Source organism: Ranitomeya variabilis, chromosome 4, assembly GCF_051348905.1.
Source record: "Ranitomeya variabilis isolate aRanVar5 chromosome 4, aRanVar5.hap1, whole genome shotgun sequence".
Taxonomy (NCBI): domain Eukaryota; kingdom Metazoa; phylum Chordata; class Amphibia; order Anura; family Dendrobatidae; genus Ranitomeya; species Ranitomeya variabilis.
Window position 1 is genome coordinate 305,420,143 of NC_135235.1, and position 23,570 is coordinate 305,443,712.

At 39.2% G+C, this 23,570-nt stretch overlaps 1 protein-coding gene across 2 annotated transcripts in view; it reads right to left on the bottom strand.

Annotated features, from left to right (window-relative positions):
* Positions 1-23,570, bottom strand: part of PLEKHG5 (pleckstrin homology and RhoGEF domain containing G5) — a 264,891-nt gene that overhangs the window by 88,646 nt on the left and 152,675 nt on the right. For both annotated transcript variants that reach the window (XM_077250373.1, XM_077250374.1), the window contains 2 exons: positions 8,156-8,247; positions 2,764-2,900 (listed from right to left, as the gene is read on the bottom strand). In XM_077250373.1, the coding sequence (XP_077106488.1) occupies positions 2,764-2,900; positions 8,156-8,247 (229 nt within the window). The remainder of the gene's footprint in view (positions 1-2,763; positions 2,901-8,155; positions 8,248-23,570) is intronic.

Sequence of the window (23,570 nt, forward strand, 5' to 3'; positions counted from 1 at the left end):
TAAATGCTACTGTCAGCATTTGACAGCAGCATATAACTGGTTAATAGCCATGGATGGATCGCGATTTCACCCGTGGCTATTGCGGGCACATGTCAGCTGTTTAAAACAGCTGACATGTCCCGGGAAAGATGTGGGCTCACCACCGGAGCCCACATCAAAGGGAGGGACTCCGACATTGGTGTACTATTACGCCCGATGTCGGAAAGGGGTTAAATATAATAAAAGTTAAATGAATAAGGACATTATTTAACTGTATTGGTAAAAGTAATCACGCGATTATGAAGTCAGAACAGCATTCCACTAAGTAGCCTGAAGATCACGTGATTATGAAGTCTGAACATCGCTCCACTGAGTAGCCTGAAGATCACGTGATTATGAAGTCTGAACATCACTCCACTGAGTAGCCTGAAGACCACGCAATTATGAAATCTGAACATCACTCCGCTCAGTAGCCTGAAGATCACGTGACTGTGAAGTCTGAACATCGCTCCACTGAGTAGCCTGAAATTCATGCGATTATGAAGTCTGAACATCACTCCACTGAGTAGCCTGAAGAACATGCGATTATGAATTCTGAACATTACTCCACTGAGTAGCCTGAAGATTATGCGATTATGAAATCTGAACATCACTCCACTGACTAGCCTGAAGATCATGCGATTATGAAGTCTGAATATCGCTCCACTGAGTAGCCTGAAGATCACCCGATTATGAAATCTGAACATAACTCAACTGAGTAGCGTGAAGGTCACCAGATTATGAAGTCTGAACATTACTTCACTGAGTAGCGTGAAGGTCACCAGATTATGAAGTCTGAACATTACTTCACTGAGTAGCCTGAAGATCACCCGATTAGGAAATCTGAAGACTACTCAGCTGAGAAGCTTGAACATTGCCAAAATAAGAAATCAGAAGATCTTCCCATTAGGAAACCTAAAGATGACCCCACTGAGATTTTTTGAAGCTCACCCAACAAAGAAGACTGAAGATCAATCCATTGAGAAGACTGAAGACAAATTGAGAAGCCTCAAATGACACCCATTAAAAAAGCCTAAATATTACCCTATAGAACAAGTTGAAATACTGAAATCACATTGAGAACACAGGACCTTTTGCAGAAACACCATACTAATAGTGATTATATTTGAAATTATTACTGAGTATGATCATGGTATATATAGTGTACGTCTAGGAGCCTGGATATCATGTCTGATGTGCTATTAGAAACACTCGAAACACATTAAGTATCTTGAAAGGCATGACAGGTCTGAGCACGGCCTTGTCAGTGTTACTAATGAACGTAAAATGGCAATGGAGGAAAAAATAGAAGGTAAATTGTTATGCACAAGTCTATGTAATGTCAAGCATTAGTTACACTATCGTAACTCTAGTTACACTATCGTAACTCTGATGCAAGTAACAAAAAAATAACTAAGCATTAGGAACCCCCTTCTAAAGGTACCTTCACACGAAGCGACGCTGCAGCGATAGCGACAACGATGTCGATCGCTGCAGCGTCGCTGTTTGGTCGCTGGAGAGCTGTCACACAGACCGCTCTCCAGCGATCAACTATGCCGAGGTCCCCTGGTAACCAGGGTAAACATCGGGTAACTAAGCGCAGGGCCGCGCTTAGTAACCCGATGTTTACCCTGGTTACCAGCGTAAAATCTAAAAAAAAACAAACAGCACATACTTACATTCACGTCCCCCTGCGTCCACTTCCTGACTGACTGAGCGCCGTACAGTGAGAGCAGAGCGGTGACGTCACCGCTGTGCTGCTTTCACTTTCACTTTGCGGCGCTGAGTCAGAGGAGGAAGCAGACTGCAGGGGACGCAATGTGAGTATGTGCTGTTTGTTTTTTTTACATTTTACGCTAGTAACCAGGGTAAACATCGGGTAACTAAGCGCGGCCCTGCGCTTAGTAACCCGATGTTTACCCTGGTTACCAGTGTAAAATATCGCTGGTATCGTTGCTTTTGCTTTCAAACACAACGATACACAGCGATCGGACGACCAAATAAAGTTCTGGACTTTATTCAGCGACCAGCGACATCACAGCAGGATCCTGATCGCTGCTGCGTGTCAAACGAAACGATATCGCTAGCGAGGACGCTGCAACGTCACGGATTGCTAGCGATATCGTTATAATGTCGTTTCGTGTGAAGGTACCTTAAGACCCGTGGGTTTATTTTTCAAACATTATCTTACATGTTTCTGTATTGAACCTCTGATTCCATTTTCCTAACACAAGTCCTAGTCAAGACCTATCATATCAGCCTAGGCCACTGCCATGGGGCCCAGATAGAGGCAAGCACAACTCACCAATCTCATCGGCTGGCACATTCGTCACAGGACCCACAATACAATAATGACAGGCCCTTCACTTCTCTATACAAGTCTTAGGTTCATCAACATATGAAGGATTAACTAACTTCCCCAAAAGTTAATTTACACAGGGAAGGGGATCCTTTCTTGTTATGGGATCTATCCATTTGCCATAGCTAAATACAAAAGACGGCTTCGACTGACCATATCTTTAGTCTCCTGAGACAACCTGATATTAACAAAATTGTCAAGTACCGTAATAAGTCTGCTACTCCGAGTTCAGGAGATTCTTCTATTTCTTAGCCCCAAAATTTGAACTATTGTTCATCACAACCAATAATGAAAACAAAACAGTACCAGAATAAAACATGGGGCCACACACGCACTGTAGGCCGTCATATTAGTGTTATCACCTACTGATGGGTGACATCTCCTACCTTTAACCTTCAGGTAATGTCCTCCAAATCTGTATGCTTCGAAGTTTAGTGACAAAGGTGTGTTGGATTGGTCCAGGAAGATATCCACTTTACTCAGTTCAATCCCTTTTCTTTCGAAAGCCGGAATCAAGACCTCACTAAAAACAAAGTAAGTGTGCCTTGTTAACCAATCGTAGCCAACAGGAGTAAAAAATCAATACACAATATCTATCCATCCATCTATGTATCTATCTATCTATCTATCTATCTATCTATCTATCTATCTATCTATCTATCTATCTATCATCTATTATCTATATATCTAATCTCTATCCATACATCTACTTATCTTCACATTCACTCTTCAATATTTAAACTGCAGCACTTAGAAGGAAAAGTCGTAGTATTATGGAAATCACATGATTGATAGACATGTTAACAATCTGTAAATCTTTTTAAAAAAATGGAAAATAAAAATGTTCCCAACATTTTGATTTATCTAGCACACACCCCGCACTTACAGCCTTGACTGCTATCAATGAGGTTATTAATGGTTGTCTGAGGAATGTTCTGCTGCTCTGAGGGCAGTTGAACAAATGATCAAGATCCTCTGCTGGCAGCTCCTTTATAATTTCTGACCAATGGGGTCCATGATGTACTCGATGGAAGACAAGTCTGGAGATGCTGCAGGTCAAGGTAGCACATTTAGGCCACACATGCTGCTCATAGTAATACTTGTCTCCCATGGAGCACATCTGGGTCATCAGGGTCAGAAATGACACAGAAGCTGCCAGTAGAGGATCTTGATGATTTGCTAAGTGCATTCAGTGCAGCAGAACATAACCTCACTGATAGCAGTAAGACTGTAAGTGTGAGGTGTAATCTCTACCTAATATCTATTTTCCTATCATTCTCTTTAACTACCTCCACTTCTATATATCAATCATCTATATCATATATTTCCATAACATTCCTCTATTTTACAAATTTATAACATAAGACATCAGCTTCATAATTAAGAAAATCTGAACAAATTATTCAGTAATTTTTTAAATGAGGAACTAAAAATAATAATAAAAAAATAATGTTCTTGACATTTCCAGTGCCATGAGTCGTAATATCAGATTATCGTCATTTATATGCTATATATCCATCAGTAAGCACAAAACAAGTTATCTGGTTTCATGTGATAAATGATCCGAGTTGCCATTATCCCCGCAGAATATTCTCCTATCGTCCCGACCTTTCCGTCACATTCCTGAGTGAAAGGTCAGCTCCATGGCTCAATAAAGGTCTATGCTGTAAATCAACCGCGGCCACCGTTAATGAGCCAATCTCATCACAAGTAGGATCCAGCCCAGGGTGAGGATCTGTAATCTACAAAATAACCTTTTTGTTCTCAAACTCCTTTGATTACCTGCCGAACATGAGACTGTAAACTACAATCAGGCCGCTGTCCTGTCTCTTCACTAGATCAAATGGTCTGTCTAAATTTCTAGAAATAATTGGGATTCCTATTTTAGGTAGGGTTTGTCTAGTTTCTCTCCAGCTTTTCTCTGGTGAGCCTATGCTTATATGAGCTAGGAACAGTTGTTTAGGTAATGCCCCAATCTGCAGTCTAGGACCACGTAAGAATCAATCAGTAGGGTTAGGGTTTGCTCACACGCGGCATTTTTGTTTTTTACAGTTCCGACAAAGTAACTGAGAATTCAAAAATCTTATTCAAACACTGTGTTTATTTTCCTTGCCTTTTTCTTTAAGCTGCTGGGCATTTCTTGAAATCCACAGCATGTCTATTTTTTGTAGCGTTTTTGCAGAATTTTTCACCCATTGAAATGAATGGAAAAAATGCAAATAAAAACTGGATTTTAAGAGGACCTGTTACTTGCCATAAATATGAATTTTTTACCTGGTGTAAATGCTGATGTTCCCTTAAGTCTGGCCTTCTTTTTCTTTTCTTCTTTCCTTTCTTAGATATGGCCCCCTCTTCTCTGTATGTAAGTCTAAGATTTTTAGCCAATTGGGCATGATCCTTAAATAGATGCCCGCAGAGAAGCACTTAGGACCATGACCACTTGGATAAAAAGACTAAGTTTATAAACAGGAGAGGGGGTCATCTTAGGGATGGAGAGCAGCAGAAACAAAGGAAGATCATCACTAGATTCAGGAGAACAGTGGCATTTACACCATATTTATGGCAAGTGATAAGTTCACATTAAATGAGTTAAACGGGAGGTGTAAGCGAGAGTTTTAACATGTAACGCAGACCTGTGGTGGTCCATAACTGACCTTATGATTGTTCCTGTCCAGCCAACAGTATGTAACGCAGATCTGGTCAACAAGTGAAACATATCTGGCCTTCTGATTGTTCCAGTCCAGCCAAAAGGCTGGAAGCAGAGGCCCACGGGCCACACCACACATCCACCCCCTCACCAGTTGTCTCAGTTTCACAGGTATCTGCATTATCATGATGCATATACCAATGTGAACAAAGGTGTAACCATTTCACCATTCAGCGTGTGCGTCTGAGTCTCGGTGCATTATGCGCAATGACATTACTAGATTGCGCTAGTTGCACGGAGCCTCGGTCGACACCACACAGAGTGGAGCAGCACGCTAGGAAAACAAGGCTTGGTGAGGTGCTTGATTTTATTTTTTTCAGTGTCAGTAGTTGGGGGAAACTTTGGGGGCAACATACTGTGTGGGGGTTTGCAGGATCTCTCATGCTTTGTGTGGGGGGCTCTGGGGTCCATAATACAGTGAGGGGGTGAGAGGTCCATAGCACAGTGGGGGGCTGTGGAAGCATCATTCTGTTCAGCTATGATTGGGAGTATCATACTGTGTATGGTGCGCTCTAGGTTCCATTATACTGTGTGTGGGGGGCTGCGGAGGCATCATTCTGTGAGGGTGTGACTGGGGACATCATACTGTGCATGGGGGCCTTGGGGTCCATCATACTGTGTGTGGGGATGTGGAGGCATCATTCTGTGATGGTGTGACTGGGGGTGTCATACTGTGTGTAGGGCCCTGGGGTCCATCATACTGTGTGTGGGGGTATGTGGAGGTATCATTCTGTGAGGGTGTGACTGGGGACATCATACTGTGCATGGGGGCCCTGGGGTCCATCATACTGTGTGTGGGGGGATGTGGAGGTATCATTCTGTGAGGGTGTGACTGGGGACATCATACTGTGCATGGGGGCCTTGGGGTCCATCATACTGTGTGTGGGGATGTGGAGGCATCATTCTGTGATGGTGTGACTGGGGGTGTCATACTGTGTGTAGGGCCCTGGGGTCCATCATACTGTGTATGGGGGGATGTGGAGGTATCATTCTGTGAGGGTGTGACTGGGGACATCATACTGTGCATGGGGGCCCTGGGGTCCATCATACTGTGTGTGGGGGGCTGTGGAGGCATCATTCTGTGATGGTGTGACTGGGGGTGTCATACTGTGTGTAGGGCCCTGGGGTCCATTATACTGTGTGTGGGGGGACGTGGAGGCATCATTCTGTTAGGGTGTGACTGGGGACATCATAATGTGTATGGGGGCACTGAGGTCCGACATACTGTGTGTAAGGGGCTGTAGGGTCTATCATACAGTGTGTGGGGGCTGCGGAGGCATCATTCAATGGGAGTGTGACTGGGGGCATCATACTGTGTATGGGGGACCCTGGGCTCCATCATACTGTGTGTGGGGGGCTGCGGAGGCATCATTCTGTGAGGGTGTGACTGGGGACATCATACTGTGCATGGGGGCCTTGGGGTCCATCATACTGTGTGTGGGGATGTGGAGGCATCATTCTGTGATGGTGTGACTGGGGGTGTCATACTGTGTGTAGGGCCCTGGGGTCCATCATACTGTGTGTGGGGGTATGTGGAGGTATCATTCTGTGAGGGTGTGACTGGGGACATCATACTGTGCATGGGGGCCCTGGGGTCCATCATACTGTGTGTGGGGGGATGTGGAGGTATAATTCTGTGAGGGTGTGACTGGGGACATCATACTGTGCATGGGGGCCCTGGGGTCCATCATACTGTGTGTGGGGGGCTGTGGAGGCATCATTCTGTGATGGTGTGACTGGGGGTGTCATACTGTGTGTAGGGCCCTGGGGTCCATTATACTGTGTGTGGGGGGACGTGGAGGCATCATTCTGTTAGGGTGTGACTGGGGACATCATAATGTGTATGGGGGCACTGAGGTCCGACATACTGTGTGTAAGGGGCTGTAGGGTCTATCATACAGTGTGTGGGGGCTGCGGAGGCATCATTCAATGGGAGTGTGACTGGGGGCATCATACTGTGTATGGGGGACCCTGGGCTCCATCATACTGTGTGTGAGGGGCTGTGGAGGCATCATTCTGTGGGGGTGTGACTGGAGGCATCATACTATGTACGAGGGGCCTAAGCTCCATCATACTGTATGTGAGGGGCTGTGGAGGCATCATTCTTTGAGGGTGTGACTGGAGACATCATACTGTGTATGGAGGTACTAGGGTCCATCATACTGTGTGTAGAGGGCTGTAGGGTCTATCATACAGTGTGTGCAGGCATCATTCTATGGGAGTGTTACGGGGGGATCATACTGAGTATGGGGACCCTGGGCTCCATCATACTGTGAGGGTGTAACTGGGGATGTCATACTGTGTGTGGGCACTGGGGTCCATCGTACCGTGTGTGAGGGCTATGGAGGAAACATTCAGTGGGGAGTGTGACTGGGGACAGCATGGTGTCTCTGTGGGAGGTCACTGATCAAGTTATAAGGGCTGGATAACACGAGCAGTATGATTTATAAACTTTGTAAGAAGCAGTAAATTATATGGTTGTGATCAGCTGACACAGGTAGGAATACAGGTTATAATAATCACTATTGTATTAGCAGTAGCATGTCTTCGAAAATCTTAATTTTTCTCAAAATTAAGTGATACAAATTAATATATAATAATATTAATATTGATAATAATTAAGTTCAGCTGGTTGGTTCAGCCCTCCTCAATACACATGGTGCTTCACGTGGCCCCTTTTGAAAACTAATTGTCCACCCCTGATGTATGGGGAATTTACTTGACTGTATCCTAGGGATAAGTCACAATGTCTGGTTGGTGGAGGACTCCAACCAATCTGCACAATAATCAGGTCAAAGTGTTCCCGCCATTGGCCCCATGAACACAATAAACCCCTTTAAATTTGGAACTCTATGAAGAGAAGCGGAGAATTGGAGCTCTGTGTTACAGCAAAGGAATGACGACCCCTAAAAAGAAACGCTATTAAAATGATCAGAACTGGTTTTATACAACTGAGAGGGTGTGACTGGGGGCATCATACTGTGTATGGGGGGCTCTGGGGTCCATCATACCGTGAGTGAGGGGCTGTGGATGCAGCATTCTATTAATGAGTAATGAAATGAATGATTTACCCCAGAGACTTCTTCTTCATGGCTGGAACAATTTCAGTCTCTATATCCACATTTAAATCGAACTTTAACGTGAAGCATTCCTTACTTGGGTCCTGAAAAAAGAAGATACTAATAAGATACTTTTCTGAAATTATAGAGAAAGCATATATATATAACAGTACCATACACCGCTTATAAATCAGGGACACGCTGTACAGAGAACATATAACAGTACCATACACAGCTTATATATCAGGGACACGTTGTACAGAGAACATATAACAGTACCATACACAGCTTATATACCAGTGACATACTGTACAGAGAACATATAACAGCACCATACACAGCTTATATACCAGTGACATACTGTACAGAGAACATATAACAGCACCATACACAGCTTATATACCAGTGACATACTGTACAGAGAATATATAACAGCACCATACACAGCTTATATACCAGTGACATACTGTACAGAGAACATATAACAGCACCATACACAGCTTATATACCAGTGACATACTGTACAGAGAATATATAACAGTACCATACACAGCTTATATACCAGTGACATACTGTACAGAGAACATATAACAGCACCATACACAGCTTATATACCAGTGACATACTGTACAGAGAACATATAACAGCACCATACACAGCTTATATACCAGTGACATACTGTACAGAGAACATATAACAGCACCATACACAGCTTATATATCAGGGACACGTTGTACAGAGAACATATAACAGTACCATACACAGCTTATATACCAGTGACATACTGTACAGAGAACATATAACAGTACCATACACAGCTTATATACCAGTGACACACTGTACAGAGAATATATAACAGCACCATACACAGCTTATATACCAGTGACATACTGTACAGAGAATATATAACAGCACCATACACAGCTTATATACCAGTGACACACTGTACAGAGAATATATAACAGCACCATACACAGCTTATATACCAGCGACATACTGTACAGAGAACATATAACAGCACCATACACAGCTTATATATCAGTGACACACTGTACAGACAATATATAACAGTACCATACACAGCTTATATACCAGTGACATACTGTACAGAGAACATATAACAGCACCATACACAGCTTATATATCAGTGACATACTGTACAGAGAATATATAACAGTACCATACACAGCTTATATACCAGTGACATACTGTACAGAGAACATATAACAGTACCATACACAGCTTATATACCAGTGACATACTGTACAGAGAACATATAACAGCACCATACACAGCTTATATACCAGTGACATACTGTACAGAGAACATATAACAGTACCATACACAGCTTATATACCAGTGACATACTGTACAGAGAATATATAACAGCACCATACACAGCTTATATATCAGTGACACACTGTACAGAGAATATATAACAGTACCATACACAGCTTATATACCAGTGACATACTGTACAGAGAACATATAACAGTACCATACACAGCTTATATACCAGTGACATACTGTACAGAGAACATATAACAGTACCATACACAGCTTATATACCAGTGACACACTGTACAGAGAATATATAACAGCACCATACACAGCTTATATACCAGCGACATACTGTACAGAGAACATATAACAGCACCATACACAGCTTATATATCAGTGACACACTGTACAGACAATATATAACAGTACCATACACAGCTTATATACCAGTGACATACTGTACAGAGAACATATAACAGCACCATACACAGCTTATATATCAGTGACATACTGTACAGAGAATATATAACAGTACCATACACAGCTTATATACCAGTGACATACTGTACAGAGAACATATAACAGTACCATACACAGCTTATATACCAGTGACATACTGTACAGAGAACATATAACAGCACCATACACAGCTTATATACCAGTGACATACTGTACAGAGAACATATAACAGTACCATACACAGCTTATATACCAGTGACATACTGTACAGAGAATATATAACAGCACCATACACAGCTTATATATCAGTGACACACTGTACAGAGAATATATAACAGTACCATACACAGCTTATATACCAGTGACATACTGTACAGAGAACATATAACAGTACCATACACAGCTTATATACCAGTGACATACTGTACAGAGAACATATAACAGCACCATACACAGCTTATATACCACGACATACTGTACAGAGAACATATAACAGCACCATACACATCTTATATATCAGTGACATACTGTACAGAGAACATATAACAGTACCATACACAGCTTATATACCAGTGACACACTGTACAGAGAATATATAACAGCACCATACACAGCTTATATACCAGTGACATACTGTACAGAGAATATATAACAGCACCATACACAGCTTATATACCAGTGACACACTGTACAGAGAATATATAACAGCACCATACACAGCTTATATACCAGCGACATACTGTACAGAGAACATATAACAGCACCATACACAGCTTATATATCAGTGACACACTGTACAGACAATATATAACAGTACCATACACAGCTTATATACCAGTGACATACTGTACAGAGAACATATAACAGCACCATACACAGCTTATATACCAGTGACATACTGTACAGAGAATATATAACAGTACCATACACAGCTTATATACCAGTGACATACTGTACAGAGAATATATAACAGCACCATACACAGCTTATATACCAGTGACATACTGTACAGAGAATATATAACAGTACCATACACAGCTTATATACCAGTGACTCACTGTACAGAAACATATAACAGCACCATACACAGCTTATATATCAGTGACACACTGTACAGACAATATATAACAGTACCATACACAGCTTATATACCAGTGACATACTGTACAGAGAACATATAACAGCACCATACACAGCTTATATACCACGACATACTGTACAGAGAACATATAACAGCACCATACACATCTTATATATCAGTGACATACTGTACAGAGAACATATAACAGCACCATACACAGCTTATATACCAGTGACATACTGTACAGAGAACATATAACAGTACCATACACAGCTTATATACCAGTGACACACTGTACAGAGAATATATAACAGCACCATACACAGCTTATATACCAGCGACATACTGTACAGAGAACATATAACAGCACCATACACAGCTTATATATCAGTGACACACTGTACAGACAATATATAACAGTACCATACACAGCTTATATACCAGTGACATACTGTACAGAGAACATATAACAGCACCATACACAGCTTATATACCAGTGACATACTGTACAGAGAATATACAACAGTACCATACACAGCTTATATACCAGTGACATACTGTACAGAGAACATATAACAGCACCATACACAGCTTATATACCAGTGACATACTGTACAGAGAATATATAACAGCACCATACACAGCTTATATACCAGTGACATACTGTACAGAGAATATATAACAGTACCATACACAGCTTATATACCAGTGACTCACTGTACAGAAACATATAACAGCACCATACACAGCTTATATATCAGTGACACACTGTACAGACAATATATAACAGTACCATACACAGCTTATATACCAGTGACATACTGTACAGAGAACATATAACAGCACCATACACAGCTTATATACCAGTGACATACTGTACAGAGAACATATAACAGTACCATACACAGCTTATATACCAGTAACATACTGTACAGAGAATATATAACAGTACCATACACAGCTTATATACCAGTGACATACTGTACAGAGAATATATAACAGTACCATACACAGCTTATATACCAGTAACATACTGTACAGAGAACATATAACAGTACCATACACAGCTTATATACCAGTGACATACTGTACAGAGAACATATAACAGTACCATACACAGCTTATATACCAGTGACATACTGTACAGAGAATATATAACAGTACCATACACAGCTTATATACCAGTGACATACTGTACAGAGAACATATAACAGTACCATACACAGCTTATATACCAGTGACACACTGTACAGAGAATATATAACAGTACCATACACAGCTTATATACCAGTGACATACTGTACAGAGAACATATAACAGTACCATACACAGCTTATATACCAGTGACATACTGTACAGAGAATATATAACAGTACCATACACAGCTTATATACCAGTGACATACTGTACAGAGAACATATAACAGTACCATACACAGCTTATATACCAGTGACATACTGTACAGAGAACATATAACAGTACCATACACAGCTTATATACCAGTGACATACTGTACAGAGAATATATAACAGTACCATACACAGCTTATATACCAGTGACATACTGTACAGAGAACATATAACAGTACCATACACAGCTTATATACCAGTGACATACTGTACAGAGAACATATAACAGCACCATACACATCTTATATATCAGTGACACACTGTACAGAGAATATATAACAGTACCATACACAGCTTATATACCAGTGACACACTGTACAGAGAATATATAACAGTACCATACACAGCTTATATACCAGTGACATACTGTACAGAGAACATATAACAGTACCATACACAGCTTATATACCAGTGACATACTGTACAGAGAATATATAACAGTACCATACACAGCTTATATACCAGTGACATACTGTACAGAGAACATATAACAGTACCATACACAGCTTATATACCAGTGACATACTGTACAGAGAACATATAACAGTACCATACACAGCTTATATACCAGTGACATACTGTACAGAGAACATATAACAGCACTATACACAGCTTATATATCAGTGACACACTGTACAGAGAATATATAACAGTACCATACACAGCTTATATACCAGTGACATACTGTACAGAGAACATATAACAGTACCATACACAGCTTATATACCAGTGACATACTGTACAGAGAATATATAACAGTACCATACACAGCTTATATACCAGCGACATACTGTACAGAGAACATATAACAGCACCATACACAGCTTATATACCACGACATACTGTACAGAGAACATATAACAGCACCATACACATCTTATATATCAGTGACATACTGTACAGAGAACATATAACAGTACCATACACAGCTTATATACCAGTGACACACTGTACAGAGAATATATAACAGTACCATACACAGCTTATATACCAGTGACATACTGTACAGAGAATATATAACAGTACCATACACAGCTTATATACCAGTGACACACTGTACAGAGAATATATAACAGCACCATACACAGCTTATATACAAGTGACATACTATACAGAGAATATATAACAGTACCATACACAGCTTATATACCAGTGACTCACTGTACAGAAACATATAACAGCACCATACACAGCTTATATATCAGTGACACACTGTACAGAGAATATATAACAGTACCATACACAGCTTATATACCAGTGACATACTGTACAGAGAACATATAACAGTACCATACACAGCTTATATACCAGTGACATACTGTACAGAGAATATATAACAGTACCATACACAGCTTATATACCAGTGACATACTGTACAGAGAACATATAACAGTACCATACACAGCTTATATACCAGTGACATACTGTACAGAGAATATATAACAGTACCATACACAGCTTATATACCAGTGACATACTGTACAGAGAACATATAACAGCACCATACACAGCTTATATATCAGTGACACACTGTACAGAGAATATATAACAGTACCATACACAGCTTATATACCAGTGACATACTGTACAGAGAACATATAACAGTACCATACACAGCTTATATACCAGTGACATACTGTACAGAGAATATATAACAGTACCATACACAGCTTATATACCAGTGACATACTGTACAGAGAACATATAACAGTACCATACACAGCTTATATACCAGTGACATACTGTACAGAGAATATATAACAGCACCATACACAGCTTATATATCAGTGACACACTGTACAGAGAATATATAACAGTACCATACACAGCTTATATACCAGTGACATACTGTACAGAGAACATATAACAGTACCATACACAGCTTATATACCAGTGACATACTGTACAGAGAATATATAACAGTACCATACACAGCTTATATACCAGTGACATACTGTACAGAGAACATATAACAGTACCATACACAGCTTATATACCAGTGACACACTGTACAGAGAATATATAACAGTACCATACACAGCTTATATACCAGTGACATACTGTACAGAGAACATATAACAGTACCATACACAGCTTATATACCAGTGACATACTGTACAGAGAATATATAACAGTACCATACACAGCTTATATACCAGTGACATACTGTACAGAGAACATATAACAGTACCATACACAGCTTATATACCAGTGACATACTGTACAGAGAACATATAACAGTACCATACACAGCTTATATACCAGTGACATACTGTACAGAGAATATATAACAGTACCATACACAGCTTATATACCAGTGACATACTGTACAGAGAACATATAACAGTACCATACACAGCTTATATACCAGTGACATACTGTACAGAGAACATATAACAGCACCATACACATCTTATATATCAGTGACACACTGTACAGAGAATATATAACAGTACCATACACAGCTTATATACCAGTGACACACTGTGCAGAGAACATATAACAGTACCATACACAGCTTATATACCAGTGACACACTGTACAGAGAATATATAACAGTACCATACACAGCTTATATACCAGTGACATACTGTACAGAGAACATATAACAGTACCATACACAGCTTATATACCAGTGACATACTGTACAGAGAACATATAACAGTACCATACACAGCTTATATACCAGTGACATACTGTACAGAGAACATATAACAGCACTATACACAGCTTATATATCAGTGACACACTGTACAGAGAATATATAACAGTACCATACACAGCTTATATACCAGTGACATACTGTACAGAGAACATATAACAGTACCATACACAGCTTATATACCAGTGACATACTGTACAGAGAATATATAACAGTACCATACACAGCTTATATACCAGCGACATACTGTACAGAGAACATATAACAGCACCATACACAGCTTATATACCACGACATACTGTACAGAGAACATATAACAGCACCATACACATCTTATATATCAGTGACATACTGTACAGAGAACATATAACAGTACCATACACAGCTTATATACCAGTGACACACTGTACAGAGAATATATAACAGTACCATACACAGCTTATATACCAGTGACATACTGTACAGAGAATATATAACAGTACCATACACAGCTTATATACCAGTGACACACTGTACAGAGAATATATAACAGCACCATACACAGCTTATATACAAGTGACATACTATACAGAGAATATATAACAGTACCATACACAGCTTATATACCAGTGACTCACTGTACAGAAACATATAACAGCACCATACACAGCTTATATATCAGTGACACACTGTACAGAGAATATATAACAGTACCATACACAGCTTATATACCAGTGACACACTGTACAGAGAATATATAACAGCACCATACACAGCTTATATACCAGTGACATACTGTACAGAGAATATATAACAGTACCATACACAGCTTATATACCAGTGACATACTGTACAGAGAACATATAACAGTACCATACACAGCTTATATACCAGTGACATACTGTACAGAGAATATATAACAGTACCATACACAGCTTATATACCAGTGACATACTGTACAGAGAACATATAACAGCACCATACACAGCTTATATATCAGTGACACACTGTACAGAGAATATATAACAGTACCATACACAGCTTATATACCAGTGACATACTGTACAGAGAACATATAACAGTACCATACACAGCTTATATACCAGTGACATACTGTACAGAGAATATATAACAGTACCATACACAGCTTATATACCAGTGACATACTGTACAGAGAACATATAACAGTACCATACACAGCTTATATACCAGTGACATACTGTACAGAGAATATATAACAGCACCATACACAGCTTATATATCAGTGACACACTGTACAGAGAATATATAACAGTACCATACACAGCTTATATACCAGTGACATACTGTACAGAGAACATATAACAGTACCATACACAGCTTATATACCAGTGACATACTGTACAGAGAATATATAACAGCACCATACACAGCTTATATATCAGTGACACACTGTACAGAGAATATATAACAGTACCATACACAGCTTATATACCAGTGACATACTGTACAGAGAACATATAACAGTACCATACACAGCTTATATACCAGTGACATACTGTACAGAGAATATATAACAGTACCATACACAGCTTATATACCAGTGACATACTGTACAGAGAACATATAACAGCACCATACACAGCTTATATACCAGTGACATACTGTACAGAGAACATATAACAGTACCATACACAGCTTATATACCAGTGACATACTGTACAGAGAATATATAGCAGTACCATACACAGCTTATATACCAGTGACATACTGTACAGAGAACATATAACAGCACCATACACAGCTTATATATCAGCGACATACTGTACAGAGAACATATAACAGCACCATACACAGCTTATATATCAGTGACATACTGTACAGAGAATATATAACAGTACCATACACAGCTTATATACCAGTGACATACTGTACAGAGAATATATAACAGTACCATACACAGCTTATATACCAGTGACATACTGTACAGAGAACATATAACAGTACCATACACAGCTTATATACCAGTGACATACTGTACAGAGAACATATAACAGTACCATACACAGCTTATATACCAGTGACATACTGTACAGAGAACATATAACAGCACCATACACATCTTATATATCAGTGACACACTGTACAGAGAATATATAACAGTACCATACACAGCTTATATACCAGTGACACACTGTACAGAGAACATATAACAGTACCATACACAGCTTATATACCAGTGACATACTGTACAGAGAACATATAACAGCACCATACACAGCTTATATATCAGTGACACACTGTACAGAGAATATATAACAGTACCATACACAGCTTATATACCAGTGACATACTGTACAGAGAATATATAACAGTACCATACACAGCTTATATACCAGTGACATACTGTACAGAGAACATATAACAGTACCATACACAGCTTATATACCAGTGACATACTGTACAGAGAACATATAACAGTACCATACACAGCTTATATACCAGTGACATACTGTACAGAGAACATATAACAGCACTATACACAGCTTATATATCAGTGACACACTGTACAGAGAATATATAACAGTACCATACACAGCTTATATACCAGTGACATACTGTACAGAGAACATATAACAGTACCATACACAGCTTATATACCAGTGACATACTGTACAGAGAATATATAACAGTACCATACACAGCTTATATACCAGCGACATACTGTACAGAGAACATATAACAGCACCATACACAGCTTATATACCACGACATACTGTACAGAGAACATATAACAGTACCATACACAGCTTATATACCAGTGACATACTGTACAGAGAATATATAACAGTACCATACACAGCTTATATACCAGTAACATACTGTACAGAGAATATATAACAGTACCATACACAGCTTATATACCAGTGACATACTGTACAGAGAACATATAACAGTACCATACACAGCTTATGTACCAGTGACACACTGTACAGAGAATATATAACAGCACCATACACAGCTTATATACCAGTGACATACTGTACAGAGAATATATAACAGTACCATACACAGCTTATATACCAGTGACTCACTGTACAGAAACATATAACAGCACCATACACAGCTTATATATCAGTGACACACTGTACAGACAATATATAACAGTACCATACACAGCTTATATACCAGTGACATACTGTACAGAGAACATATAACAGCACCATACACAGCTTATATACCACGACATACTGTACAGAGAACATATAACAGCACCATACACATCTTATATATCAGTGACACACTGTACAGAGAATATATAACAGCACCATACACAGCTTATATACAAGTGACATACTATACAGAGAATATATAACAGTACCATACACAGCTTATATACCAGTGACTCACTGTACAGAAACATATAACAGCACCATACACAGCTTATATATCAGTGACACACTGTACAGAGAATATATAACAGTACCATACACAGCTTATATACCAGTGACACACTGTACAGAGAACATATAACAGTACCATACACAGCTTATATACCAGTGACATACTGTACAGAGAATATATAACAGTACCATACACAGCTTATATACCAGTGACATACTGTACAGAGAACATATAACAGCACTATACACAGCTTATATACCAGTGACATACTGTACAGAGAATATATAACAGTACCATACACAGCTTATATATCAGTGACACACTGTACAGAGAATATATAACAGTACCATACACAGCTTATATACCAGTGACATACTGTACAGAGAACATATAACAGTACCATACACAGCTTATATACCAGTGACATACTGTACAGAGAATATATAACAGTACCATACACAGCTTATATACCAGTGACATACTGTACAGAGAACATATAACAGTACCATACACAGCTTATATACCAGTGACATACTGTACAGAGAATATATAACAGTACCATACACAGCTTATATACCAGTGACATACTGTACAGAGAACATATAACAGTACCATACACAGCTTATATACCAGTGACATACTGTACAGAGAATATATAACAGCACCATACACAGCTTATATATCAGTGACACACTGTACAGAGAATATATAACAGTACCATACACAGCTTATATACCAGTGACATACTGTACAGAGAACATATAACAGTACCATACACAGCTTATATACCAGTGACATACTGTACAGAGAATATATAACAGCACCATACACAGCTTATATATCAGTGACACACTGTACAGAGAATATATAACAGTACCATACACAGCTTATATACCAGTGACATACTGTACAGAGAACATATAACAGTACCATACACAGCTTATATACCAGTGACATACTGTACAGAGAATATATAACAGTACCATACACAGCTTATATACCAGTGACATACTGTACAGAGAACATATAACAGCACCATACACAGCTTATATACCAGTGACATACTGTACAGAGAACATATAACAGTACCATACACAGCTTATATACCAGTGACATACTGTACAGAGAATATATAGCAGTACCATACACAGCTTATATACCAGTGACATACTGTACAGAGAACATATAACAGCACCATACACAGCTTATATATCAGCGACATACTGTACAGAGAACATATAACAGCACCATACACAGCTTATATATCAGTGACATACTGTACAGAGAATATATAACAGTACCATACACAGCTTATATACCAGTGACATACTGTACAGAGAATATATAACAGTACCATACACAGCTTATATACCAGTGACATACTGTACAGAGAACATATAACAGTACCATACACAGCTTATATACCAGTGACATACTGTACAGAGAACATATAACAGTACCATACACAGCTTATATACCAGTGACATACTGTACAGAGAACATATAACAGCACCATACACATCTTATATATCAGTGACACACTGTACAGAGAATATATAACAGTACCATACACAGCTTATATACCAGTGACACACTGTACAGAGAACATATAACAGTACCATACACAGCTTATATACCAGTGACATACTGTACAGAGAATATATAACAGTACCATACACAGCTTATATACCAGTGACATACTGTACAGAGAACATATAACAGTACCATACACAGCTTATATACCAGTGACATACTGTACAGAGAACATATAACAGTACCATACACAGCTTATATACCAGTGACATACTGTACAGAGAACATATAACAGCACTATACACAGCTTATATATCAGTGACACACTGTACAGAGAATATATAACAGTACCATACACAGCTTATATACCAGTGACATACTGTACAGAGAACATATAACAGTACCATACACAGCTTATATACCAGTGACATACTGTACAGAGAATATATAACAGTACCATACACAGCTTATATACCAGCGACATACTGTACAGAGAACATATAACAGCACCATACACAGCTTATATACCACGACATACTGTACAGAGAACATATAACAGCACCATACACATCTTATATATCAGTGACATACTGTACAGAGAACATATAACAGTACCATACACAGCTTATATACCAGTGACATACTGTACAGAGAACATATAACAGTACCATACACAGCTTATATACCAGTGACACACTGTACAGAGAATATATAACAGTACCATACACAGCTTATATACCAGTGACATACTGTACAGAGAACATATAACAGTACCATACACAGCTTATATACCAGTGACATACTGTACAGAGAATATATAACAGTACCATACACAGCTTATATACCAGTGACATACTGTACAGAGAACATATAACAGCACCATACACATCTTATATATCAGTGACATACTGTACAGAGAACATATAACAGCACCATACACAGCTTATACAGTGGGGCAAAAAAGTATTTAGTCAGCCAGCAATAGTGCAAGTTCCACCACTTAAAAAGATGAGAGGCGTCTGTAATTTACATCATAGGTAGACCTCAACTATGGGAGACAAACTGAGAAAAAAAAATCCAGAAAATCACATTGTCTGGTTTTTTATCATTTTATTTGCATATTATGGTGGAAAATAAGTATTTGGTCAGAAACAAACAATCAAGATTTCTGGCTCTCACAGACCTGTAACTTCTTCTTTAAGAGTCTCCTCTTTCCTCCACTCATTACCTGTAGTAATGGCACCTGTTTAAACTTGTTATCAGTATAAAAAGACACCTGTGCACACCCTCAAACAGTCTGACTCCAAACTCCACTATGGGGAAGACCAAAGAGCTGTCAAAGGACACCAGAAACAAAATTGTAGCCCTGCACCAGGCTGGGAAGACTGAATCTGCAATAGCCAACCAGCTTGGAGTGAAGAAATCAACAGTGGGAGCAATAATTAGAAAATGGAAGACATTCAAGACCACTGATAATCTCCCTCGATCTGGGGCTCCACGCAAAATCCCATTCCGTGGGGTCAGAATGATCACAAGAACGGTGAGCAAAAATCCCAGAACCACGCGGGGGGACCTAGTGAATGAACTGCAGAGAGCTGGGACCAATGTAACAAGGCCTACCATAAGTAACACACTACGCCACCATGGACTCAGATCCTGCAGTGCCAGACGTGTCCCACTGCTTAAGCCAGTACATGTCCGGGCCCGTCAGAAGTTTGCTAGAGAGCATTTGGATGATCCAGAGGAGTTTTGGGAGAATGTCCTATGATCTTATGAAACCAAACTGGAACTGTTTGGTAGAAACACAACTTATCGTGTTTGGAGGAAAAAGAATACTGAGTTGCATCCATCAAACACCATACCTACTGTAAAGCATGGTGGTGGAAACATCATGCTTTGGGGCTGTTTCTCTGCAAAGGGGCCAGGACGACTGATCCGGGTACATGAAAGAATGAATGGGGCCATGTATCGTGAGATTTTGAGTGAAAACCTCCTTCCATCAGCAAGGGCATTGAAGATGAAACGTGGCTGGGTCTTTCAACATGACAGTGATCCAAAGCACACCGCCAGGGCAACGAAGGAGTGGCTTCGTAAGAAGCATTTCAAGGTCCTGGAGTGGCCTAGCCAGTCTCCAGATCTCAACCCTATAGAAAACCTTTGGAGGGAGTTGAAAGTCCGTGTTGTCAAGCGAAAAGCCAAAAACATCACTGCTCTAGAGGAGATCTGCATGGAGGAATGGGCCAACATACCAACAACAGTGTGTGGCAACCTTGTGAAGACTTACAGAAAACGTTTGACCTCTGTCATTGCCAACAAAGGATATATTACAAAGTATTGAGATGAAATTTTGTTTCTGACCAAATACTTATTTTCCACCATAATATGCAAATAAAATGATAAAAAAAACAGACAATGTGATTTTCTGGATTTTTTTTCTCAGTTTGTCTCCCATAGTTGAGGTCTACCTATGATGTAAATTACAGACGCCTCTCATCTTTTTAAGTGGTGGAACTTGCACTATTGCTGAATGACTAAATACTTTTTTGCCCCACTGTATACCAGTGACATACTGTACAGAGAACATATAACAGTACCATACACAGCTTATATACCAGTGACATACTGTACAGAGAATATATAACAGTACCATACACAGCTTATATACCAGTGACATACTGTACAGAGAACATATAACAGTACCATACACAGCTTATGTACCAGTGACACACTGTACAGAGAATATATAACAGCACCATACACAGCTTATATACCAGTGACATACTGTACAGAGAATATATAACAGTACCATACACAGCTTATATACCAGTGACTCACTGTACAGAAACATATAACAGCACCATACACAGCTTATATATCAGTGACACACTGTACAGAGAATATATAACAGTACCATACACAGCTTATATACCAGTGACATACTGTACAGAGAACATATAACAGCACCATACACAGCTTATATACCACGACATACTGTACAGAGAACATATAACAGCACCATACACATCTTATATATCAGTGACACACTGTACAGAGAATATATAACAGCACCATACACAGCTTATATACAAGTGACATACTATACAGAGAATATATAACAGTACCATACACAGCTTATATACCAGTGACTCACTGTACAGAAACATATAACAGCACCATACACAGCTTATATATCAGTGACACACTGTACAGAGAATATATAACAGTACCATACACAGCTTATATACCAGTGACACACTGTACAGAGAACATATAACAGTACCATACACAGCTTATATACCAGTGACATACTGTACAGAGAATATATAACAGTACCATACACAGCTTATATACCAGTGACATACTGTACAGAGAACATATAACAGCACTATACACAGCTTATATACCAGTGACATACTGTACAGAGAATATATAACAGTACCATACACAGCTTATATATCAGTGACACACTGTACAGAGAATATATAACAGTACCATACACAGCTTATATACCAGTGACATACTGTACAGAGAACATATAACAGTACCATACACAGCTTATATACCAGTGACATACTGTACAGAGAATATATAACAGTACCATACACAGCTTATATACCAGTGACATACTGTACAGAGAAC